The sequence below is a fragment of the Dipodomys ordii genome, unplaced genomic scaffold, assembly GCF_000151885.1.
Source record: "Dipodomys ordii isolate 6190 unplaced genomic scaffold, Dord_2.0 Scaffold64, whole genome shotgun sequence".
Lineage (NCBI taxonomy): Eukaryota > Metazoa > Chordata > Mammalia > Rodentia > Heteromyidae > Dipodomys > Dipodomys ordii.
The window spans coordinates 8,432,610-8,460,117 of NW_012267280.1; the positions used below are offsets into that span (position 1 = coordinate 8,432,610).

At 40.3% G+C, this 27,508-nt stretch overlaps 1 protein-coding gene across 1 annotated transcript in view; it reads right to left on the reverse strand.

The window, feature by feature from the left end:
• The window catches only part of Myo16 (myosin XVI), a 267,093-nt gene that overhangs the window by 97,298 nt on the left and 142,287 nt on the right, over window positions 1-27,508 (reverse strand). The window contains exons 21-24 of the mRNA XM_013022725.1: window positions 25,074-25,226; window positions 23,925-24,125; window positions 4,997-5,072; window positions 1,785-1,960 (exon numbers count right to left, since the gene is read on the reverse strand). Of these exons, the coding sequence (XP_012878179.1) occupies window positions 1,785-1,960; window positions 4,997-5,072; window positions 23,925-24,125; window positions 25,074-25,226 (606 nt within the window). The remainder of the gene's footprint in view (window positions 1-1,784; window positions 1,961-4,996; window positions 5,073-23,924; window positions 24,126-25,073; window positions 25,227-27,508) is intronic.

Here is a 27,508-nt window from a genome sequence, read left to right on the forward strand (position 1 = left end):
AATGGGCCAGTGACTACAGTACGTTTCTGTGAAAATGACAATAGATGGTTTTCTTCGTAAATAATTATACACAACTCTTAAAAAAATCCTATGTAGCAATGTGATAGTGGAGATTTTTAAAAATCAGTGGAAATGAGGCCACTGAGGAAAGAAATGGAGGCTAGAAGGTAATTAATTAAATCCCTCCAGGGGTTAAAAGAAACCTTAGCCACAATGATTTGTTGTATTTCACAGAAGCATGTAGATGAAGACCAACAAACCCATGGATTGAAAATCATTTCTCTTAACACAAAGTGATGTAAGAAGAATGAAGGAAACATCACAATTGCTTTGGGTGCTATGGTAATACCAATGGCTCATGCCCCTCCACACAGGTGCAGTGGATAACAGGGCTGACAGTTTATGTAAAATGAAGCAACTTGCCCAAGATCAACCTGTTTTCTATAAATGGAATGCCAAAAAGATGAGCAAAATTCTATCTTCCTGGCCCAGGGCTGGGTGTGTAGGAGTGAGGGGAGCTGGAAGAAATGAGGGCAATGAGAAATGGAACACTTAGGGAAGTCATAATAAATAAATCTTCATCCACTGAAATGGAGCACTCCATTTCCTTTCCTGGGGGGAGGCACTGCTGTGAGTTATCTCCCTTTTGCAATCCTCTGGGGAAAAGCCTAATGGCAGCCAGGCTCATAATGTTTAATAATTGAGGTTAAAAATCACAGTTTAGATGCGTGTGGTGATTCCTTGTTCTTATTGGCAGGACGGTTGAGGAAGGAACGGCCATCAGTTCCATAAACCCCCAAGGACTATAGCTCTTTCTCATACAGGACAACTGCTCCTATTTTTTATTGTAAAATATGCCATTTCTATGCAATGAGATTGAATTCCTGTGATCACACCCCATTTTAGAACAAGTGCATCGAAGGATCCCTGGTTTATGACCCGCTGTCTAAAGTCACGCACGCGTGTGTACACACACACACACACACACACACACACACACCCTTCTAAAACAACATTCATCTTCACTATGCTTTTATTTTTATTAGGAAGCTAAGATATCCTTGAGCCAGCCAGCAACTGCATGTCTAATGCGGATTGTCCTAAACACCTTTCCCCTTAGTCTTCTTTTCTGTACCTTTGTAGACACACGTAGAAACAATGGGGTATATCCCATTGTGTATATTCTTAAGAAACCTGTAACCCTGCACGCATATGTTCTCATTAATCCACGGTAACTCTTATGGAGTTTTTAGACAAAGAACCTTTAAGCTGTGTATACAGCCACATTGACATAGAACTAAAGCACTTAAAAATTAGCATCCTGATGAAGAGAAAGTTGAAAGTCTACACATATGCAGCACAAACATGCTACACGTGTAGAACAGTCTGGATGGGAAATGACAGTTTATTGCTTGGATATGCAAATCCTCTGAAGTGATTAATGGAATAGCAAGAAGTAGCCACATTAAGTTTCTGTCACATGACACCATTGCCCCAACATTACTTTCCATTCTGCACAATGACAGTGGCAGAGATAAAACAATTAGGGGGTCACACAGACAATTAATGAAATCACTACTTTTCTTGCTATTGGATTAATCTTCTGAATTTTTTCTATCTTGTTCTTTCTTTTGGATGTTATATCTAAGATGGGTATTTTTCCTTTAATTATCTCTACTACAATATCAATTTATTTCCACAGGTATTCAAAATTATGACCCATTTTTTTAAAAAAAGAAAATACAGTAAACAAACAGCAAAGTAAGAATCACAAAAACTCCTACCTTACTAAGTTCTAGATAGTTCCTGTTTTCTCCAATAATTGAAGCAGTTGTGATTTTCCTACTGAGCAGGGTGGATTTATGTCCTCGGAATTTAAAGGAAGGGTAGGAAGGTATGAGGGCTCCTGTGTGTGACAGTTTTGACTGGAACAAATGATTGATCACGACATTTTCACTAGCTAGGAAATAAATAAATAAATACGATAAGTGAGGTTCAAGTTGTTAATGGAATATCAAGCTTAATCCTCATGGAAGTGCTTTAACCACTGAAACACTCTGTCCCGAAGGTCTAACTGGTACAGCAGACTGAAGACATCCCTTTCCTTTTTCCTCCAGTTGCTGTGTCCTAACTTGTCCTGGGTCAGGAGTCCTGACCTACTATCTCTATCCAAATTATCAGCCCTTTGCTTTCTAACTGAAAAAAAAAATCCTCAGTCTTACCTGCTCCAACCCAAGGGGCTTTCATGCTCTTGACTGAGTTTTCCAGGCTTATGGTTTTGTCAGCATCTTCCCATCCCAGCACAAGGACTATCTAGGCTCTACTCTGTTATTTAAATATGCAAAGAAGACTGCCTCACTTGATTTCACCTATTATTAGGGAACAGATGGTGAGGAAAGATCCCTTTCTTCTGACTCAGTTAAGCTGCAAAAGGAAGAGCAAGCTGATAGATTTGAGATGTTAAGTTAGATACATCTTATAGCTCAGGATTTTGATTTCTTGCATTTCCTGTCAGGGAGAAACTACAGCTTAGATGACTGAGTGGGTTTTAGAGTAGACATTTGACTAGTATGGGGAAATCAATGCATAGAAGAGTGGATGGAACAGTTATGCACTGCTCAAATCTGTGTAGACATAGTGCTGAGCCTCAGTTTCTTTATAGTAAGATTACAAAGATGGAGCAGGACTAAGAAGTCCTGACAGGAAGGAGCCATCACCAGATCCTTACCACAGGTGAAGAAATGGCATAGAGAACAGATTCCCTTACACATAAAAGGACAAATTCGGCCATCTTCTTATCCCTTCTAACTTAGTAAAGGAATTCCTGGTGAAGAACAGTTTTATGCTTTGTTTACCACAGATCATTCCTCATGCCATGATAGACACCTTGATAAGGAAAGCATCCCTTACTGAAACCCATAGTCATGGGCCTGGCATCTTTCTGCTCAATAATCTCAGGTGTTTCAACATAGAACCAGCTATGCAAAATAAAAATGGTAAAAGACTCAACAATTGTTAATATTATGACAGTAAATACCAAATACTCTCACTGTGCTGACTAGTAGGAAGCCTAAATTTTGACTCTCCTTCCTTGTTTCCAAGTCCGCAGTTCTAATTTCCAATCTCAGGCACAAATGTAGGATTTGCTATGTTCTTTCATGGGCTGTGTCTCCAGTTAGTAAGCCTTCACTTGATTAGATATCTCAGAGACACAGCCCTGTTTGTAGAGAATCTACAACCATTTCCTCTATCTTTCTCAGCTGAGGGCTTTCTGATGATATGAAGATGGACTTGGATGCTATTATTTGTCCCTCATATTTGCTTGAAGTTATCCTTTCTGTGTCATCAAAATATTCTGCAGATTCATAAAGCATGATTATGGTTATGCACTGTTGTGTCTATGACAGAACAGGTGAGCAATACGACCAGTCCAGGCTACATACAGCCTACAGTGTGTGTTTGTAAATACATGTCCATGGCATAGTTACAGCTGTCCCCCTCCCTACAGCAGCATTCACCACCCCTGAACAGCCAGAGAAGGGTGTGCTGTGAATGCTCTTCTCTTATTTAGAATAAAACAATATTTTGTGCTCTTCTAGCACTGGTCAGCAAGTGGACACAAAAGAATGACTTGAAGAGATAGGAACTCTAATAAGAGCAGCAAAACTATTATAGCATCAGTCACTGTATTCTAATTCTAAGTGCATCAACATATTCTATCACCAGGAAACACAAAAATAAAGAAAAAGGCATGGTGCCAATTTCTAAATCATCCTCTATGTTAGATCTTCATACAAGGTAAGGCCAAAAGAGAAAGCTATTAAGAGTGAAAGTTGAAATGACTGATAAATGGAAGGAAGGTATTTCTAAAGATAATGAATAGAATCAGTTATTTAGATTTTCTTTCTTGGTGATATTAGCCTGTCAGTGTTGTCAAGCATAGACTCAGTCAAGAAAACTCATAATGCAAAGACTCAGCCAAGAGAACTCATAATGCCCACAAGTATAAGAGCCAAGCGGACAAACACCTGTGACTAGGTGCACAGCTGTGCAGCTGTGATGTGTGGCAGATGTTCTTCACTCAGAAGTGACACATACACCTGGCTCCAACTCAAAGGCATCTCACTAGTTCCTGAAAGGCAACTGTTCTAAGCTCCTTAGCTCAGCAAAGATAAATGGCTTTAGCTCATGAAGTATCTTAAAGCACAAAAGAAGAAATGTTTTAATTCAAATAGTTCTTAAAACATGAATCACTGCACAACTACTAAGAAAATAATTACTAGAAGAGACAGAAATTGTATCTATCTATATACATATATTCATGTCTTGCATTCTGTGTGTATGTGTGTGCTGGTATGTGAATATTTAAAGTATGGTCTTACATATGCTGTAGAATTCTAGTTTATTTATACATATAAAGGAGTAATGCCCCTAGAAGGACCTTGTAAATAATTTATACATGTACAAGAATGTACATATATAGTTACATAAATGTATACGGGTACATGAATACATATATGACATATATATATAGAGAGAGAGAGACACATATGAAGGTATCAGATCCTTCCATAGTGGGCATTACTCCTTTATAACTGAAAATGCATAAGAATAAAATACTACGTCTTGCCTCTAGAGTCATTTAAGTAATGAAATTCACCCCCTCTGTGGCCTAAAAATCTTTGGAAATAGTATTCATCTTCATTAGTCTACACAGAAGAATTTTTCTTTATATTAATACCCCTAAAATATGTAAAGGTGTTTTACATTCCTCTCTGCTAAAAGCTTAGTTAAATTATGGTTTCTTCTGGATTCTAAATTAAATTGTTAGCAACGTAGATGGTGGCAAGGCTGTTTCTTATTATCCTGGGCATTAGAATGCAAAGCCATCTCAATTATCCCTTAGGTGGAGGCATATTTTATGGAAAACATTCAAAGACAGAGCAGTTAGGAATGTATGGAATGCTAACAAGTGCAGGAGGAAAACTTAACTTACTTTTCATTACAAATAGAAGATTCTGTGAAAGGGAATCTTTATTTTTCTCAATTGCTCCAACAACATCATACATTACCTATAAAAAAAAAGAAGATGACATAATTACTATTGATTGCTCATGACCATGAAAGGAAATTCCTTTAAAGAATAACTTGACTCAGCTGACATTTTAAATTATTCTTGGAAGAAGCATCTTCAAGCCTAGAATTCAGGTAACATGTAACTCAAAACCCATCATCCGTGTGTTCTTGCTTTATATGTTAAACACAAGACATTTCTCTTCTTCCATTTTGCAAGGCTTTCTTTCATCTTCCAGTTTAAGAGCAAACAGAGCCCATAGTCCCTTTGATAAGCTGACCACATCCAAACAGTCAGTTTATTCTGAAGAGCTGGAACTCACTCAGAAAACACCTCTATGCCAAATAGGAGTATTGAAACCTTGGGCATGAAATGCGATTTAAATCCAGAAACACTCAGTGGTCTAATCAGCCACTCTGCAGTCTTTCAAATGAAGTAAACATGAAAACCAATGAATTATGGATTACCCTGAGGATAATTTTCTCCACCATAGTTTACTTGTGAATCAACCTGAGTGAGTGTATTGTTAGATTTTACTGGACTCCAGCCTTGGCTGGGATAGGGTGTCTCTGGGAAACGGTGGTGGTGTGGCTGTCTAACCCAAGTACAAATGCTTAATGTCCTACGAAGCCAGAGCAGCCACAGAAGGCTGATGAATTTCAACACGTGCTGCTTGCAGAAAGGTCTGGAGCATAGCACCGTGCACAAAAGGTCTCCTTGGTCCTGAGCAGAGCAGGATAGAACCAGGGAGGCGGCTGAACAATGACACCTCACCTGTCTCTCTTTCCTGGTTGGCAATCAAAGAAAACAGCAGGAGCATTTACATCTACTTCTCTGGTGATGTCCAGAGACCTAGGTCCAAGGCAGAAGGAAGGGGGGAGACAGAGAAGGAGGCAGTGAAGAAGAGTCTGTGAGGCCTGGAGGAGAAAGCCAGAGAAAGACCAGAGGCTGGATAGCAAAGAGGCATGCCTCCTAGGGTGGCTTTTAATTCTCAATGCCCTCCTTGCAACCCTTGGTGAACATTTCTTCCTGGCTGCCATTGGAGAGTGTACAGCACAGAAATTTCCACCCATGCTAGAGACTCCAAGTTGCCCTATGAACTCAAAAGCAAATACTAGTTGTGCTGACAGACAGTATAAGAACTAAACGTTTTCAGGTAGAATGAGTTCCATGGCTACATAGTTGTGCTTGAGTGAGGACGCGGCACAGCTGGCCTGCACTGTGAGCTGTCTTATGTTACACATGTGTGCATTTAGATACATGTGAATTTATTGCCCTCAGTTTTGATCAAGTAGAATCAGGAAATAATAGTAAATTTTAAACAAGTCAAAACAAGTATTTTTCATTCCCGTCTGCTCATTGCCTAGCTCAGTTAACACAGACAATCCTTTAGACAACTGCCTTTGGCTGTGCTCATATCGTTGTGTGCTCTGCTGAAGGCCTCCCTGCCTTTGTTTTATAAAAACCTGACTCCCCCAAAGCACTGGTATCAAAAAGCCAGGCAATAACCAAGGTAATAATGAATTAAATTCTAAACTGAAAACTGGAGATTTGTTTAAAGGTAGTATCTTTAGTAGAAGTTGAATGGTGTTATGAGAAAACTGAAGCAAACATCCACAGTATAGACCTGAACTCCTACATCCAGAGCGGATGAGACTTTTTTTCTCTGAAACCAGAGATGCAGGGTCACCACACATTGATTGTGTATGCTTTGTGACATGCGAACAGTTTTGTGAAATGTAGAGCAGCAGTTCTCAATAAGGCCTCCATGACCCCAGAGAGGCTTGGCCCGGCTGGACACTTATGGTCACCACTGCAGACCGAACAGAGAGAGACACGGCTAAACATGCCTGGTGAGCAGGGTCCCTGCCACAGGGAAGAATTCTTCTGTCCAAACAGCCACAGAACTGACATGAAAATCCTTGATCAGATCTAAGGAAGTGGAAAAAGCTACCCATGCTACTGGATTAGGAGAATTGATATTGTGAAAATGGCAATACTGCCTCGAAGTCAAAGCAGACACCCTGAAAACATTACAGGAAGGAATAGGAGAAACACTAGGGCTCCTTGGCACAGGTCAAAACTTTCTTAATAAAGACGCAGAAGCTCAACAAATCAAAGAAAGGTTAGGCAATGCATGAAACTGCAGAGCTTCTGCATGATAAAGGACATAGCTAGCAAGATCAATAGAAAACCCACGGATTGGGAGAAGATCTTCACTAGCCATACATCAGACAGGGGCTTCATATCTAAAATATACTTAGAGTTCAAAAAATGAAACCCCAAAAATAAATCCTCCAAGAAACAACCACCCCATTCACAAGGGGACTAAAGACTTAAGGAGAGACGTCTCTGAAGAGGAAATAAGAATGGCCAATATGACACATGAAGAAATGCTCAACTTCTCTGGCCATAAAAGAAGATGGCTCAGTGGTAGAGCGCTTGCCTTGCATGCATGAGGCCCTGGGATCGATTCCTCAGCACCACATAAGCAAAAACAAAAAAGCCGGAAGTGGCGCTGTGGCTCAAGTGGTAGAGCACTGGCCTTGAGCTAAAGAGCTGAGGGACAGAGCTCAGGCCCAGAGTTCAGATCCCACGACTGTACCAAAAATAAATAAATAAATAAAAAAGAAATGCAAATCAAAACTACATTGAGATTCCACCTCATCCCAGTTAGAATGGCCATTATCAAGAAATCTAATAACAACAGATGCTGGATGGGGAAGTGGCCAAAAGGGACTACTGCATTATTATTGGGAGTGTAAACTTGTTCAATCACTCTGGAAAGAAGTATGGAGGTTCCTCAAAAGCCTAAACATAGAGCCCCCCTATGACCCAACAATCCCACTTCTGGGCATTTACCCAAATAACCACAAACCAGGCCATACCAAAGCTATGTTCATTAGTGTGGGAATCACGTCAGGGATTTCCCAGAGGACAGAGTTGAGAAATACAAACATATACAGACGACACAGACATAAAATGAACATTTGAGCATGGATACACACACTCCCATTGTACACACATATGCATACTCGTCCAAGCATGCCTATACATACACGCAGTTTTTTAAAAAAAATTATTTAAACAATTTTCCCCCTTCCACTACCCAAATTATGCCAACATCAAATAAAGTGAAAAAAGGGGTTGTAAAAACAAATTGTTTAAATAGGGATACAGGTGGACCCATTGCAACAATGAGATGTACAAGATGTTATGTCGAATAACGAACTTTACAACTTTGGCTGGAGGGGGGTTGGGGAGATGGGAAGGGATGGAAAGGGGCAACAAAGGAGGAGGCAACAATGCTTGATAAGAAATGTACTCATTACCTTGCTCATGTAATTGTAACCCCTCTGTATGGTATTTTCAAAATTAAAAAAACTTAATAATAATGATAAATATTAAAAAATGATTTAAGGGAAATATCTAGCCAGATTTGAAATCTGATCTTTTAGTCAGATAATGTCTTTGATCTAATAAAATTTGGTATTGGCTTTGTCAAAGGCAATTTAAAAATCTAAAATGAATGACATCTATTCACGATAACTTCTGTGCATGTTCAAATCACTTTTAAATTTTAAATTAAACTTTTCATTCAGAGATACTATTAGACTCCTGTAGACTCACAGGAAATGAGGTAGACAGATTCTGTTTAACCTTAATAGGTTCATTGAGTGGTAATAACTACATATTGAATGTTGCTATGATTAGTACAGTGAAACTACCTCAGCACATTTTTGGACATATTCACTGGTCAATATTGGTTGAGTCTATTTGTGTGGCTCTATTTCTGGCGTCTTGACCCTTCTCTATTGGTCTATGTGTGTACCTCTTGTGATGGCCAATGCTTCATCATGCTATGTGAATTCCAGGAGCCCCACCATTCTTTAGATTTCTCCCACCCCGTTCTTTAGATGATCACAGAGCTATCTCAGTCTCTTCATCTTTCCACAGAAGTTTTAGAATAATATTGTCTATAGCCCTCTACAAAAATCTTGCTGAGTGTTAAACCTGTATGCCAATTGGGGAAGAAGTATTTCTGTGTCAATTATTACTAAATTGGCGACTTACTATTTCTGTGTTCTGATCCACAAACAAGCTTGTCTTTCCATTTCAACCCAGGATTTCTTTCATCATTCTTCTGTGGTTTTTAATCATTCAATTATCTTCATGTTTCCTTACATTTATACCGAAGTGGTGTATTGTTTATGATTATAACTGTTATTGTGTTTTTAAATTATAGATGTGTTATTGAGTGCCTATACTGACAGATAGAAACATGATGGAGTTTTTAAAATGATCATGTCAGATATTGTGACTGCTGAACACACATTACTTCTGAGTTTCTTTCTTTTTGGTAGATTTCTTGGGATTTTCACATTGCCATTTATGACTTGTATAAACAGGCATAGGTTTATTTCTTCCTTTCCAATCTGTCTGCCTTTTATTTCTTTTCTTGCCTCATTATACTTGCTAGAAAGCCTAGCCCTGAGCAGATCATAATGGAGAGAGTGGGTATTTGTACCTCATTCCCAATCTTGGGAGTAAAATACTCAGCTTTCACCTTTCAGTGCATTATCAGTAAGACTATTGTGGGTGCTTTGACCAAGTTGAGGTTGTGGCTTCCATTTTTATTTTTCTAAAAGACTTTTTTTTAACGGATGGTTGTTGAATTTTACCAAATGCTTTTTTCTGTATTCATTGGTACAATGGAATAATTTTTCTTCTTGAGTATTAATATATTGGATTACCTTAATTAATTTTGAAGTATTGAATTAGTTTTGCACTCCTGGAAACAAATCCCCAGTTGGCGATGGCAATAATTCTTTTACACCTTACTGAATTCTACTTGGTAACATTTGAAAGCAATTTTAAATCTACATTCATTAAAGATATTTCTCTGTAGTGTCCTGAGCATAGGTACATATACACAGGTGTGTGTTACGGATGTCTGGTTTAGATACCAGGGTAACATTTGCTTTATAAAACCAATTGGGAAGAGTTCTGTATCCTATTCTCTGAGAGGCTTGTGTAAAGTTGGTGTCGATTTCCCTTTAAACATCTGGTAGAGCTCTCTAGTGGAACCATCTGGCACACACAGCTTTCTTTTTCGGGGGAGATTTAAAATGACAAATTCATTTCCTTGATAGGCTTATTCAAATGATCGATTTTATATCGGGTGAGTTGAGGTAGCATTGTGGTGTTGTTGTTTAGTTTAGATTTTTGAGGAACTGGTCCTTTTCACCTAAATTATCAAATGTCTTTTGATTTTCCCTTTTGATTTTTTTTATTGTAGGGTCCATAGAGATAATTCCTGATATTTGTTATTTGTTTCTTTTCTCTTTCTTTTTTTGTGTCAAACTGACTAAAGATTCATTTTTCTTATTGATGCTTTCAAAGGAATGCCCTGTCTTTCATTGATTTATCTACTGACATTTGTCAACTTGATTGGTTCATTCTTTGTCATTGTTTTCCAATTACTTCATCTGGGTTGATTTTGCTCCTTAATTTTTGAGGTAGAAACTTACATGACTGATTTCAGAATTTCACTATTCTCTAATATATGCACTCAGTGCTGTCAATTTTCCTTTGAGTACTGTTTTAACTGTGACTCTCAAATTTGATATAAAATTTTCATTTTCATTCAATTTTCTGTATTTATTTTGACATTCTTTTGAAGACTTTCCTCTTTCCTCTTCTCATGGATTATTTAGAAGGCCACTGTTTGTTTTCTAGGCATTTAGAGATTTTTCTTCTGCTTCTCCTGTTGAGGTCTGGCAAACTTGCTCAGAATCATCTTAATTCCTTTGAATTTGTTTAGTTTTGATTTGTGGTCCAGCGTATGGTCTAACTTGACACATCTTCCAAGACTACTTTAAAACTATGAATTCTGTTTCTGGTGGCTTAAATCACCTGTGAATACTGAATTGGTCCTGATGGCTCCTGGTGCTCAGTATCCTTATTCATTTGTATTCAGTTACTCTCACAGTTGTTAAGAGGTGTGGCTGACATGTCCAGTTTCCTCTGTGTCTATAGGCTTCCTCTGCTGCTACCTAGTAAGGGGTGCAGCCTCAAACTGTCATCCCCACAGGCAGCTGGGGTAGGACAGGCAGGAAGAGTGAGTTCTCATAACTGTGATAGGGGGTGGCCCTCCTCCTCTAGACTCTCAGAACAGACTTCGCTGTGGGGGGGAGAGGGGAGCGGTAAGTGCAGACACAACTTTCTATGTGTGCCCTGCCTTATCCCTTCCCCACCCCCAGGCCCATGGATAAGACCTAGTGCCAGGAGCACAGGTATACAGCACAAATTCACATGCTCAGCCCCATGCTGAAATCCCAAAGCATCCCATCCCTTTGAAAATTGCACATATGCACACACAGACACACACACACAGACAGAGAAATGCAATTTTCATGAGTGTAACTAAAAAGGCTCGTTTGCTTTGCAAAACATGTAATAAATGATATGGCCACAGCTTTAAAAAAGCAATTATAATCTAGGTGCTAAGACCTTTGTACACATCAAGGCTTTCCAAAGAAGCAGTCTAACGTTGTTTATTGATGTGTGGATTATGAGGAATTGACCCAGAACTGTTACAGAGGCTGAGATCTGCCATTGGCAAACTGGAGTCCCAGAACTGCCAGTTCCAAGTCCTTGGAGTGGGAGAGCGGCTGGTATGGATTCCAGTTTGTGTTGGAAGGCCTGAGAACCAAGAGCTTTGGGGACAGGAGAAGATCTGTGTCCAACTCCAGGTCACAAGTGTGGAGAGTGAATTCAATTGCTCTTTCCTTCACTGGGCTGTTCAGGCCCTGAGCCTCAGCATGACGCCCCTCTGGAAGGGCAAGGCCCGCCGGACCCCACCCCACCTATCAGCTCAAGCCTTCTTCTCTTCCAGGGACATTCAAAGTTGGCCTGCTCTTGAAACACTAACTTAATTGACAAGTGATAGTTGTGTATTATTATGGGAGATGATATGTTATTTTGGTCTATGTATACACTATAGAAAGAAACAGTCAGGTTGATTAATTAGCTTTTGATCAGCTCATGGTCTGGTCAAATTCACATACACACAGACACAGACATATACCCCCCCCCATGCTGTAACCACACAGCTAATTAGAAGATGAAACCAAAAGCTCCCACATCCAAATCCAACTTAATAACTGTTGGTATCAAATGCCGAATGCATCCTCTCCATCGATGGAAGAATGTCCACTTCTAATAGAACCCTTTAGGAGACTTAGGATGATTCTTTGGCAGGTATGACAATCTATCTCTGTTCCCTACTGTGTTGTCTCCTCACTTCTGTCACCTACCTCCTCCCTCTTACCTGTCTTCTAGTTACTCCTTCCCTGATTTTCCACAAGGCCATAGTTGCTTTGTGGCCTAGCACTCAAGCATCTAGCTGTGGAGGAAGGGCAAGAGCCTCACAGAGGCCCAGATCCTGGCTCCAGTCCTAAGGGCTCCTAGTGACTGAGGAGGCCTGGGCAGGAGACTGAGTCTCAATGATTTTTCATCTAAAGGCATTGGTGGAATGTATGTTCTCTTTCCCTTCTTTCTTTCTTTCCTTCCTTCCTTCCTTCCTTCCTTCCTTCCTTCCTTCCTTCCTTCCTTCCTTCCTTCCTTCTTCCCTCCCTTCCTTCCTTCCTTCCTTCCTTCTTTCCTTCCTTCCCCATCTCTTTTCAAAGATGAATGAAAAGAGCTGTTCATATACACCAAAAGCACCGCACTTGTACTTTCCTAGTGAATGTGCTCCATCCCTGCTTTTGGAGCTCCCCTCTCCCAGCCCTCTTCCAGCTTCCTTGACATCCCTGACTTGAATCCTAGAGTGATCTGTGTCATCCCTTTGAGGCTGTTCCACAGGATGCTTGCTCAACAAAAAGATCATTCCATCCTGCCATTTTTAATCAGCTGACACTTGCTTGCTACTCTGTAGAAGGGTTGCTTCAAGATACCAGGTATTTTCTTTGGAGGGGAAACATGTAAAATCCTCATCCATCCATCCATGGTCCAACTAGAGTGATGGCTGTCTTTGGAAATGGCAGTCAATCCAGAGGCATCAAGTGTGCAAGGAAGAGACACAGGGGCAGAGAGGAGCAGGCGCTAGATCCCTGGGAAATCCACAGAGGGGAAGGTGCAGAGCCAAGTAGGTAAAATATATAGAAGATTTCAATGCACAGAAAACACTATCTGTCCTTGAGTCACTGCGGCAGCTTGGCTAGTCTGGTGTTAGGAGAATGGAGAAATGCCTGTCCTCTAGCGGTAGCACCACCCAGAATGAAGGAATAGTAGCAGATTTTAGCTAGCAGATCCTGCTTGGGCACTTACACAGCTGCTCGGCTCAGTGCCTTGCTCCTCCATTCTTTCATACTCACTGGCTTATTATTTGATGAAAACAAGGTAAAAGCAGTAACTGGTGGAAGCTCACCCCCTCTGTCATTATGAAACAGGTCCCTAGTCCTCTGGGTGAAACAGGTCTCTCTTTTGAATGGGGATATAAGCCTCAGGCTAAATGTGACAGCATTCCTCATGCAGGTAATAGAGAAATGGACCTACGTGCACCCTGGTCTTTTAAGTTCACTGTTGTGTTTTTAAGAATTTCCTTCGGAATGATACTGTTCAATAAAATGACTCTAAGGGAAACTGAGCCTGTGTGCTTCTGCCTCAGGAGCGAGCGATACTCACTGAAGCCCTTCCACCTGGATGCCACGTGGAGATGCAGCAAGAACCAGACAGAAGTGACAGCCGGCTGAGCTTTTGGATGTACTTGCTTTAACACTCGAGTGGCAATAAATACAATCAAAAGATACATTAAAACAGGGAGGCTTCGAATCACAGCTCATCAAGACACCAGTTCCCTGGCTCCATAAAGAAAACAGAAGTTGCAAAACGCGAAGCCTGAGCACTGAAGGCCTTCATGCTCTGGCTTGGTTCATCACCAAGGAAACCAGGATCCAAAAGCAACAGCCAGGCAAAAAGAACTCTATCCACTAACCTTGTGTGGATTCCCAGAATTTCCGAAGACTCTGTGCAGGAGGCGGGGTTCAGCAGGCAGGGTGAGCTGTGAGCTCTTGGGTCTGCAACCTTTGTCTCTGGGGGGACCTGTGCTCAGTAGGGGCCAGGAAACACTAGCTTAAGTCCCTATTGTATTACTGATTTGTTCAGCAGCTTGAAATGGTGGCTCAAGATTTCCTATAGGGTAACATCCTCACTTGTGTCTATCCAGGTCAGTACACTTCAGCATTCCTACAGGAAGTCCCAGTAACGGGAACTTCATACTTTCCCCCATTGAATCCCCATTGTACCAGGAAGTTAAAGTGAAATGATTGGGAGCTAGAAGGAGCAATGGATTATGGGAAGAGGTGGTTCTTGTTTCAGTATTGCCTGTCAACTACAACTTGCTGGTGAGCTGAACTGGGGTCTTTGAGTCAGAAGTGTATGCAGCCAGCCTCTCCAGTCCCATAATTTCTCTATTCAATTTCCGGCTGAACTTTGGTCTATGGCCCCTCAAAGCGATTTGATAAGCACAGTAGAAAACAAAAACAAAAGCAAAACATTGGCTTAAGGATATGAATACAAAAACAATCACCAGTGAATGCCACCTATTTGGATTTCTAAATTGCCTTTAGTGTGGCTAATACCAAAAGTTATTAAAACAAAGCCATGATCAGATTAGGAGATTAGGAAGGCTCACATCAAAGTCTGGAATAAATTAAGGAGAACAGTTGGGACTAATCTTATAATACATGTATATGTATAAAAATTGGAAAATATTAAAGGAATAAAATTAAACATTACTAATAGCCAATGATCAATCTGGGTATCTATCTGTCTAAGAAATCTAATTTTGCCTCTGCTGTGCTTTCAAGAGCTTGGGACCCTGCCAAGCACTGTGCTTTGGAGCCATCCTTTCTCAGATGCCTGGTTATTCAGTCCTGCCTGCTGTAAACTGCCTTCTAAGAAATGGGCCTTCCACAGGAGTCAGTACGCAGGAGGCTTTGATAGAGGCCAGGAAGGAGCAGAGGGTGGAGAGGGAGGGAGGTGCACACTCCTGCTTACCTCTGTGTTTATCTCTCAGTCCAGGCCTTACCATACCCTTCTGCTTCTTCTGTTGTCTAGCCTCAGGGAAGCTGGTATCTCCTTTGGACTCGGGGCCACCTCACCTTCCTCTGGCTGCTTTCTCAGCTTCTGCTCTTCAACCTGTTACCTGTACTCTTGCTTTTCCTTGAAAATTTAGTTCCCTTTCTTTCTCAGGCAGGATGGTGCCTGAGATCTACCTTCCCCCATGTCTTCCTCTGTCTCTTGTCTTGGTGTCAACAGCTTACATGTTTTTACCTGCTCTGTTGCTCAAAGGAGGACAGAGCGGATACTGTGGTCAGCACTGTCTATACGCTGGAAGAGAGATAATGGAGCACTTGTCGGTGCAAGTGAAAGCCTAGAGAATGATGAGGGCTGGGAGGGCTGATGGATAGAATGAATCGATAAGAGTGATTCATTGCAGAAAACCCTGAGTGCGAAGAGATCTCATCCACACACCCTAAATCAATCCTGTGGACAGAGAAGGGTAGATCCCAGCCTCCTTGGTAAGGCTTGCTCATTCACAGCTGAGAGAAAGACAAGAAACAGACTACAGGCAGAACCATCTTCATCTCAACTCTGGAACCCTCAGATCAAACGGGCACAGACAGATCAATCCTTTAGGTTTAAGTTTTAGGTTGGGGATAATAACAGGAAGATGAAATTAATTTCTTAGGTATAGGAATCCGATAATATATCCTAAACAACTCCTTATTCTCTTCATGATAAACTCCAATCTCACAAATCTTTAAAGAAGTGAACAATGAAATCCTACTCTAGTTAGAATGGCTGTTGCCAACAAAGACAGAACATGAACAATGCTGAGGATGCTGAAAATGAGGAAGCACTGTTCATTGTTGCTGAGAACAAAAATTCATCTGGGCATCCTGGGCAACAACAGCCATTGCCCCTGCAGATCTTTACTGCATCCTGTTACTCACGTGTGCAAAACAATGCTTTGCAAACAAGTTGTGAGGATTCACAGACGATAAGGCCAGGTTTTAAGATACACTTGTGAACTCCATGTATCGCATGAGACTCTAGGTGAAGATTAGCATCACCAGAATAAATAAGTGACCATTTTCAGCAAGTGGAAATATACCCTGGTCTGCAGGCGGAGCCTTCATTCTCTGTGTGGTAGTGCTCTTCTTTCTCCGGTGGGTTTGTGTATTTCCTTCTATTCACCAAGAGTTGATCTAGTCTGGTTAATAAAGAAGGTGTTGAGAACACACAGAAGCAGTCCTAAGTCCTTATGGCTAATACTTTCACTTTGACACCACAGAAAATTATGAATATGCCTCTTTCAGTGCTTTATAGGGAAAATGCCAACCAACTACCATGTCACTATCATGAGAAAACAACAATAAATACCAAAGGTTATTTATAACTTCTAATCGTATTGATAACGTGGTGCCAGCCCATGTGCTAAATCGATGAGGAATCTACCAGAGCCTGGGGCTGGCGCCTCCTTCCTCTTCCCAGCAAAGCCTCAGAGAGGAAGACAACCTGTCAAAGCTGGAACGAATGCACTGAGGTGCCAAACAGAGCCCGGACACATGGTGGAGCTAGTTTTTATTTTCCGTAATGTCTACGAAAGAGGCGAACAAATACGAGTGTTTGTTAAGCCCTTTCTGCCTGGGTCACATCTTTGTGGAAGAGCCTTAAAGGGTATCCATTCCGCTTAGACCCGGCAGATCTGCTAGTTGTGTCTGTGGATTCTGCTGGAGAATTCAGGAAGGAAGGAGTAAGTGGAAGCTGCCCCACTGAGTCTGCCTGCTGTCTCTTGACTCAAAGCTTCACTTCCACGGTCCTCCTGGGGGCGCTGGTCTCCCATACATCTCCCTGGGTGAAGGCTGGAGGACACATAAATAGTGTTTCTGACAGCGATGGAACTGGGAAGTCACCAGGGTAATGAGCTCCTTCACCAGGGCCTTGTTAAGGGGTGACGGGGAAGGAGGTAGGCCTCCAGTATGCATCACCCAGATCCTACCACAGCACCAAGGGGACAGAGATTTCCCTTCCCAGAGATCCAGGAAGGTCAGAAATCGAAACAACAGATGATTCTTCAAACTTGGCGTGGTCTAAGATGTGGTGTTGACATTGCAAGGAGGAGTAAAAAAAATCCAGGTGTTTAATAGACAGTCCTCAAAGCAGTAATGGCCTTGCTGTCCTACATGACCCCTCCCACAAAGGCTGCAGAGATCACAGAACAGCACTGCGGCCCCCAAGTGCTACCAGTGGGGAATATGGCTCCCTTGGAGGGCTAGGGGTGAGGTGAGGTGATGATGGGGATTGGGGAGGGGAATTGTAATGACCACAGAGCAGCCCACCCACAGAAAGTTCCTGTGCCCTATTCCTTCATAAGATTAAAGCACAGAACATGCAGCTTGAGGTATAAATATGTGGCAGAGGCCTTAATTTTGTAAAAGGAAAATGATATTGAAAGGATCTTTATTTCAAGTGCCCTAAAATTTCACACACCTGTATGCTCAGTTGGAAATATTAATCATAACACTAAGGGATGAAGAATATAATTGTTTGCCAAATTATTTTTAATCAAGGTAGAACTACTCAGCTTACTCAGCCAAAACAGCCTGTATAGTCAATGAGAAATGGAATGTCACATTAGCATAATGAAGATAGTCATCTACATGCTTGCTCTTTTATATATATATATATATATATATATAGTTTCCCTGGATGGAGAAATATCAAACTCTCCATACTTCTTTTCACAGAAGTCTTTCAGATAGGGTGGGAAAAACAGAAAGAGTCCATACTCCAGCAGCCCCAGGAAGTGAGGGAAGTAACATCATGATATAGAAAAATAAAAATTTTAACATGACTCATATAGAGTACTTTTATGTAACATAAACATTTATAATACATAAAAACACATTAAGATTTAAAATCGATGTTTTTGTTAAACAAATCAAAGATATTTTGCCATGTAATTTGAAAAAGTCAATTGGCTCACCAATATTCTCAGTTGAAAATCTGCAAAGTGATAAGATGGTTCCCAAAATGTTTTCTGGTCTTTAAGATCCCCAATTGAAGTGGCGCTGTAGCTCAAGTGGTAGAGTGTTCGCCTTGAGTTGAAGAGCTGAGGGACAACGCCCAGGCCCAGAGTTCAAGGCCCATGACCGACAAAAAAAAAAAACTATATAGATCCCCAATTGATGCATTAAGACTCTGTTCATTAAAGCCATGGCTTTACAGGTGGACCCATTGCAACATGAGATGTACAAGTCGTTATGTCGAAAACGAACTTTACAACTTTGGTGGTGGGGGAGGGGGAGCGGGGAGGATTGGGTGGGGGGCCAGGGGGAGGATGGGAAGGGGAAACAAAGGAGGAGGCTTGGTAAGAAATGTACTCATTATCTTGCCCATGTAATTGTAACCCCTCTGTACAGTATTTTCACAATAAAAAAATGAAAAAAAAAGCCATGGCTTTCCTTTTTGTAAAAAAAAATTACTGTAAAGGTGATATACAGAGGGGTTACAGTTACATGAGTAAGGTAATGAGTCTGTTTCTTTTCAAACAGTGTCACCCCCTCTCTCGTTTCCACACTCCTTCCCCTCCCCCCATCATGACTTTTTTCTACTGTAGATCTTCAGCTATTGCTAGAGACGAGTATTTGGCAGGTATGAAACAACATTGAAAAAATAATCACTGGTAAAAATCTCCCATTCTGTGGACTTCCTGTTTATCTTGTTAGCTATGTCCTTTGCCACGAAGAACCTTTTAAGCTTGATGCCAGCCCATTTATCCAGTCTTTCTTTGATTCGTTGTAATTCTAGATCTTTAGGAAGTTTCAACCTATGCCCAGGAGCCCTAGTGTTTTCCCTAACCCTTACTGTAATGTTATCACGGCATCTAGCCTTACACTGAGGTCTCTAAATCCATTTGGAATTTACTCTGGCACAAGGTGATACATAAGGATCTAGCTTCAGTTTTCTGCATGTGGATAGCCACTTCTAACAGCACCATTTGTTGAAGAAGCTGTCTTTCTTCCAAACTGTGTTTTGGATCCCTTATCAAATATTAGATGGCTACAGGTCTGTGGGTTTGTTTCTGGGTCTTCTGTTCCATTGGTTCTCAGGCCTATTCTTATGCCAGTACCAAATAGTTTTTATTATGATGGCTTTATAATAGAGTTTGAACTTTTTTAGGGCACTTGAATAAAAGATCCTTTCAATATCATTTTCCTTTTATAAAATTAATCATCGCTTCTATGGTTACATGAAGAATTGGACACAACTTTGGGAGTCAACATTCACCTTTTATCATGCTTGTGTACATGGGGAGAGAGATCTGACACAGATAGACGCCTGTATGTCAAAAGAAAAGTGCTAATCTGGTATTAAAATGAACCATCCAGGCCAATCGCACTGCAATATTCATCTGAGGTCCCAAGTGAATTGCTTCACCCCAGAATAAGCCATAACATCCCGAAAAAGATGCCCGCCACACAACAAAGGAGGGTCATATGCATGTACCATTTACTCCAAAACTACTAACTTCGACTTAAAATTTTATGAATTCAGCCTTTATTGCTTCAGATCACATTACTATCATGTTATCCCATTCACTTTTATCACACCAAAATTTAGGAAGCTTAAAATGGTATTTTCTCTCAGAGTCAGTTTAGAATCACCTTAATGGAAATCCAACTCTCCCAAGAGCCAATATCTTTTTGTCAAGCTATAACTCTTCTTCTTCTCATGACTCTTAATTTTAATAGCCAAGAAAATTAGACACTCTTGTGGATTTACTGCTTACCTGACATTTAAATCAGCAGTTTAAGACCAAATCTTAAAACACATAATCCCATATAGGATTTAAAATTTTCTAAAGCAAATAATTACCCAAATAATAAACAATTCCTTAGCAGCTCCCCCAGCCCTCTTCAGTCCAAATCCAGGCTCATTAATGAGACTTGGTTAATATTTTATGCACAGCCTCTTCCCATTTGCTTCAAAGTATTTCTGTAATGGTGATTTGAACATACACTATGCTCCTAGGAGTAATAAAAAATTCAAATGTGTTTAGAAAATATCTTCCGCTATAATTCAAATAATGTTGCTTAAACATTTCTAAAAGGACCTTCGAGTCTGTAATGTTTCAAGTGAGCTTTAGAAGTATCACAGGATATTGTAGTTTGAGCTCTTGGGCCAAGTCAGGCTGCCCACGTGGGGCCAGAGGTTAATGTCACCAGCAGGAATGGCTCTCCTCCCCATCAGATGTACTGAAGAGACCAGTTAATAGGCAGACAAGGCAGCGGCATGTGATGTCAACAGGTATACACTAACCCATCCACCCAGCCAAAGAGCACACAAAGACACTGCACACAGCTCGGGGAGGGGGGGTGGGGGTCAACCGTACCACCAAAAATTATTCAGGAGTGCTATTTCTGCTGTCTAAACTGGACAACACATGCCAACTTTTAAGTAGATTCACTGGGTCTACATCCCTTGATCTAAAAAAAAAAGTGTATGTTGCTGTGTGGTTACTTAATGCAATAGCTCAAAATGTATGTGTATCGAGCAACATCTAATGATTCACATGGCATATTGCCACAAATTACCTATAATCTACAATACAACATGTGAATGAGGCCTCGAGGAGACCTCTGGCTAAGACTCATTACTACAACTCATTGAAGCGAATTTTTTTTATAAAAACCACAAAAGTACCCATATTAGTTAACAAAATAGAAGTCTTTTGGAGGCAAATACATAATTCTGTTGGGGTTTTGGCTCCGTGTCAACCAATCAGGCTAGTCCTGTTTTTTGACATTTATACAAATTCTGTGAAAGAATTCTATTAGTTTCAATTAGTGGTTCTCTCGTATTTTTCTAAAACCAACTTCCATTAAAGTATTAGTAGGTGCCCAGGAAAAAAATTATTTTTAAAACTGTGTATAAAATAGTCAAAATATGGAACTGTATTTCCATACATTTTAATGCAGTTAGCCTCTGATGAACAACTCTAATGAATCTCCCACCTACAATCCAAACAGTCTTAAAAGGCAGGTCAAAGATAAGCATACTCACCAAGTCTCAAAACTTTTAGGAAAGTCATTTCCCCAATCCATACCTTATTGTGAAATTTTACATAATTTTTATAAATTTGATGTTTAAGCTTAGAAGACATAGATTTAAAAATCTGAACACTAGACTAAAAGATCTTTGTAAAGAATTTTTAGAGACTAAATCTCTGAAATGAAAGGGAAAGCTAATAACCCTCCGGGGACACAGGCATCAAAACCTGCCTTGTTCTTTCCTCTCTGCATCCTGTCCATCTTCCAATCACATCAATGTCCCCACATTCAATGTCCCTTCTCACAGAGGGAATCCTTGCCTGTGTGCCACACATCCTGGGGGCCTTCTTCTACTTTTCTCTGGTTCCTGTGTTGCTTTCCTTTTGATAATTGTTTTTATTCCCCTACTCCTTGTTCTTCCCTGGTAAAATCACCAAGGTACACAGATCCAAGCACATAGGCATGTTTCTGAAAACAACCAAACTCTTTGTGCCCCAGTAGCAAGTATTTCCAGGATCACATCAATTGTCATAAAGACCCACAAATTCAGAATATCTAAGAATGAGCATTCCCCTTCCATGCTTCTCTGGTCTCTTATATTCCTCCCTGGGCTGGTACAATGCCATCTTAATCATTGAGCCTTGGGAGGCCCATGCCCAATGGCTCCGTCTCCTTGGCTCTGCCTGCATCAGCATGTGTCACTTCCCTGTCACTGTCCCTCTTTCCTGCGAATGCCACCTCTGTGCCCACTGCCATTGCTTAAATTCAGATGCTGACTAGCATTTCTAAAGCCCACTTTGTCTTTTCCCAATCCTGTAACCCATCCTTAGGTTTTCCTAAAATATCACAAGCTGACAATCAAGAGGACTGAATTCTCAGTAGTATGTACACTAGAGGGATTTGGTCCCAAATAATAGTTTTAGACATTTCACCCACTATCCTATCTTTTTTTTTTTGAAAAAAAACACTTATTTCAACTCCTTTTATTCACTTATTTTTATTACATGTAAGTAGGTGTATAAAGGGGTTTTAATTCAGCATGTCAGTTTGTAAGTAAAATTCATCTCTGTGAATGTCACCTCTTTCATCGTTCTCTCAACTGAACTTGTACCCTTTTCCAATATGACATGGGTGGACACAGTGGTGTAGTACCACTGTGCCCCTAGATTGCCTTCCTGTGACACAGAGGGTAGAGGATAAGGAAGTGCTCTTATCGGCTCCTTTTCAATCTGATTGTTTCTTAGTTTCTGCCCACCGAGCTCCATGGTCCTGGTTATAGGAGGCAAAAATGGTAGGTGTCACACAGCTGCCATTGACTAAGCAACTCTGCCTGAAGGTGATCATCTTTGCCTCTGGCAGTGCTGAATTCTAAGTGTAGTCACTTCTTTCATGTTGAGTCCAGAGTGTAAATATCTCACTTGACAGCTGTAACAGAATCAGAATCTGCAGCCAAACTTGAATGTGGCTGGAGCCTCATAGATCAGACCATGCTAGGTTTGGTTCTATGCCATGGTTTTAAGAGCCCTCAAGGAATTTCAGCTGCATTTCCCAATGATTTTGCTGTACTGAATAATTTTCTTCTTAAGTATATCTAATGGCGTCTCTCCTGTACCACTGCATCCCAAGCAATACATACAACATGCTACCAGGATGCTACATCTTTACCAGAATGTCCCTCTCTCACACAGTCAGTGAACTCTAACTTAGGCCCCATGATACCTCCTCTGGAAAACACTTCTGCACCATTTTTGAGCCAACTAATTGATTCCTTCTCTGTGAATGTGAATTTTTTAGAATTATTATGTTTATAGTATTACCCTTTAGTATACCTTGTACTATATAGTGGGTACCCTAGTTGGAGTAGAGGCAGAGAACTAAAGATCCCAAAGTGAAAGACAGGAACTGGCTGGATAATTTAAAAAACGCATGCAGGACAAGATTTCTTTGTCAGACTCCCTTGTAGTTATACCCTGCCTGTTCCCATCCAGCACTATCACTCTGGCTCAGAAAGCACAGATGGAAGAAAGTAAATAATACATTTAATATTAAAGGATGGGTGAGATTTGTACTGTGAATGTGTCTATCTCAAGTTTGAGTTGGAAAGAGTTTAAGGGAAAGTAAGGGATGCAAACAAACTATGAGTGGATTAAAATAAATAACCAGAACAGAATGCTTACACAAGGAAGATATGCTAGGTAAGTTACAGGAGAAATGGTGCTTTAGTGTGGAACATTCTGACAGGAGGCTACATAGAAAAGTATAAGAATGGTTATTCAGATAAGAGAAAGTCCTAGAAGGATTTGAAGCTTCACAAACCCTACTAGAGAGCCAAGAGAACTGAGAATAGATTGTTTTCTTCGGCAGACAAACTTTAAGAAAAATGTTACAATCCTAAAGACTATATTCAGGACAAACAAACTTAGATGTCAAAGCCTGCATTATAGAAACTGCACCATCGTTTAGAACAGAGCTCCTTGTATTGTCTAGAGCTCTTTCACACAGCTCTCTCTACACATACCATGAGATGATCATGCTACCTGCATTCCAAAGATGTTAATTCCTCATCAGACTAAAAGCAAACAGGAAACAGAACTACAATTTTCAGGCTGTTTATCCAGCTTTCAATTTTCAAATGAATACATCCAGACCCTGAATCCTCCACAGCTCGTTCCTGGTGCCCTGGCCCCTCACTGCAAATCATAAGCCACCCAGTTCCTCCAACTTACCCGACCCGCATAGTGCATGACCGTGAAGGCTGTGCCTGGACCTCGTAGGGCCACGTTCCCATTGCCGTCCTTCACAGGGGAGTAGACCGTATTCGTGTTCGAGGACTCCAGGAGACTCTGCAGCTTCTTTGGAAGGTTAGGTTCCCCTGACCCAATCACTTGACTTTCTTCATCCAATACAGCAAGGAATCCAGATGGCTTCTGAAAGTTAGGAAGATTCTACTAGTATTCATGTTGTTGATTTCGTTGTTGTCATCCACACATGCTCACTTTATTTTATCCCAATATTGAATCCATATCCCCTTTTAATACCCTTCTATTTCTTCCCAGGGCTATATCCACACCACCTAGCAAAGCTCTGACACTGAATACATCTTGACAGTTTGTAGGAGAAATAAGAGTGTGTTACAGAATGAGGAAGATGTATAAAATAAAGTAATTGAGAAATGGTGACAAGGTGCAACATGAGATACTGTGATAGCTGAAAAACTAGATGGTACCTGAGGAAGCTATGCTCAAGTGTTTTAGAGATACTGTGAATAAATCCATCTAGTATGTTTCTAGGTTAGCTTATGTATTGCTATTTATATAATAGCTTTTAAAATTTATACAATGTAGATACTGAGTCAAACTTTTAAAGTAACAAGAAACAAGAAAGATAAGTATTTATCAATACCTTTAATTTTAACTAATTTTATTTTAATTAATTTAATTTTAACTAAAATAATTTTTCTTGACAAAGTCTTGAAATTTAAGCTTCAAAAACTTAGAAGATAAAATGGATTTAACATGATAAATGATTTTTTGTATGACATTATTAGTCTTACATACGTATAAAAACAATTTTATACACTAGGCACTTGTAACTGGCAATGGGAAATTCTATTCTTGGTAATCGTAATAAGAATGTTAAGTTTTCAATCTCAAAATTGTGGTGATATTGCTCGTCCTTTCCATGAGTTGCTGATATGTTGAGTGTTCCTTTGAGAGGAAAGAACTTGTCTTCCTCAATAAATTTTGGAGCAATACAAATGCATCCTATAATCTCATATATCAGGATAGCCCTAAGACAAAATCTTTCCAAAAAGATGTGTCCAGTACATTGAAAAGCTCCTACCCTGTTAAGATCTAATTATATTGTGTGAATACCTGGAAAAAGAAATCCAGAACTGCAGTCTGGTTACCAGGAGAATATGCCGTTTCCATGGTAACTCCCTCTTGTACACACTCTGTTTGCTCTTGTAGGAAAAGCACTTCATTGATATAATGGTGCATCTTCTCGTTGGTCATGTTGACACAAAGCTATTGTGGGGGAAGAAAAACACAAGACACAGCATGAGAGAGCAGTGCAGACCCTCTTGTTCAATGACACAGCTTCACGCTGGTGAAATATGGACCAGGGAGGTGCAGAGCAATTAGTCCAGGAGAACAAAGCACAGAGCCGCTGCAGCACCGCTTCACCTGCAACTGCTGCACTACTTCCTGTTAGCTGACTCTACAATGCAAAACCAGTCAGTGACAAAAGTCAGAAAGCATGCTCAGAGCGTGGACTTCCAAATGCTGACTTCCAAACAGCCAGGAACACGTAAAAACAACTTCCTAAAGCAAGGTATATTTGAGCATTTGTCAACAAGTGAAGATCAAAGTCAGGTATGCAGCGGCACGCCAGAGGAAACAAGAAGGCTTTCTCCTACACCGTGTGTGTGATGCGAATCGGGAGGCAGGGCTGGACATGGGTTTGCGCCAGACACTCTAAGAACCCTGTCACAGAAGCCGCGATCTTGTCAGAATATATTTCTCCAGCTGTCTGTTTGTCTTCTTTCTGCAACACATTCTCACCAGGAAGCAAGTGGTCATCTTACTTTTGAGAGTGACATTATTTTTTGTCTTAAAACATTTTTTAAAGATTAAAAAAATAATCAGTTTTAGCCCGAAAGAAATATTTTTTCTTCTAGGCTTTTCTTCCAGGCTTCTTTTCCTTTCCTGATTGCCTGCTTTCTCTAATATATATTAATGTATATAACTCAAGAAAAACTTGTCTCTCCGTACTTTCTTGTCTCTACAGCTCAGATTCTTCTCCTATCTGCTTGTGGCACTACTCCAACTTTTTAGTCCTGGCAACTCTACCAAAATTTCTCACTTTCACCAGTTGTTATAAGCTCTTCTAAATTCAGGGTTAATTTTTCAGTTTCCATTTTTCTTGACCTCTCAGTAATACTTGACAGAATAGGATCATCTATTGTCTTAAAATACTTCCTAGCTACTCTCCCCGGCCTGCATTGCTCTCGGCCTCCTTGCTTGTTAGCTTTTCCTCTGTCTTCTTCCCAGCTCCCCTTCCACATCACCTCCTCCCACTGATGCTTCCCAGGACTCTGTACTTCGGCCTGACTGTTGACTGAATATACATTCTATTACAAAATAAGAAAGATAACGTAAGTTAAGAACCACGCCACAGGGTTGCTACCTTCATGAAACATAAAGAACTTGAGAGAGAACTTGTTACACTTGGAAGCCTGCGTTGTAGCATCTTTTCTCCCCATATCTCCATCCATGAACACTCTGGTTTGTAGGACTTTTTCCCCTCTGTCGTATTTGTCTAAAATTGACTAGAACTTTTCTTCTCCTCCCCTTGGATAACTAGGTTCCATGGTATTCATGCCTAACTGAGAGTTATTCATATTTAAAACCAATTGTCTCTGAAATCAGCACACACTTTGGCTGACCCATTTTCTTCAGTAAAAATAGAGTCAATGTTCTGTTCAGATAACATTGAAACACAGGTTGGTGGGGGCAACAGGAAACCCAGCTCTGTCTGTATGGTTACTTGTTAGCCATGCACAACCTGAATATGGATGGAGACCAAAACATTGCACATTGTAATGGGAGCAGGAAAAGATGGCACTCAGTGTGAAATATTGTAAAGAAAATATTCCTTTCTTTGTCACTAACGCAGTCTAGCAAATTCATTCTCTGATATTAATCAAACTAAGTGCCATCAGATAGAGATCTTCTTGGCTAATTTCCATGTTTATCTTATGGTGTATAGATCTCTAGTGGTGACTTGGAAAGATAAAACGTATTTTGTCAAACTGTGTAGCTTCTTTACACAGTCATATACCAATGGTTAAAATAACCTGTTCACCTGTTACTTTCATTTTAAGTGAAAAGCAGAGAATTATGAAAATTATTAGAGAATAAAATTTTGAATACTTTCATTACTCAGGTAAATTTGAACTTGAAGAATAAAAAAATGTTAAGGTTAATACAATTTGAGGGTTAAATAGAAAACAAAGAACTCCTGTGAACTACAACTGTTGGAAATTCTTTTTTTTTTCAAATCAAATGATACACACAATTGGAACATATCAAATTCCCTGATATTAAAAACTGTATTGAGACACTTAATAAAACAGAAATACCTTACACCTTAGCAGTAAGGTTTAACAGTGCCTACGGACAGTGTGTTAATAAGTGCAATCTATCTTAGGAAATCTTCTGCTTGGCTTTCCTGAAGCCATGACAAGTGTACTAAGCAAAAAAAAAAAAAAATCTGATCAAGGAAATTCTCAACAAAACCACTATCA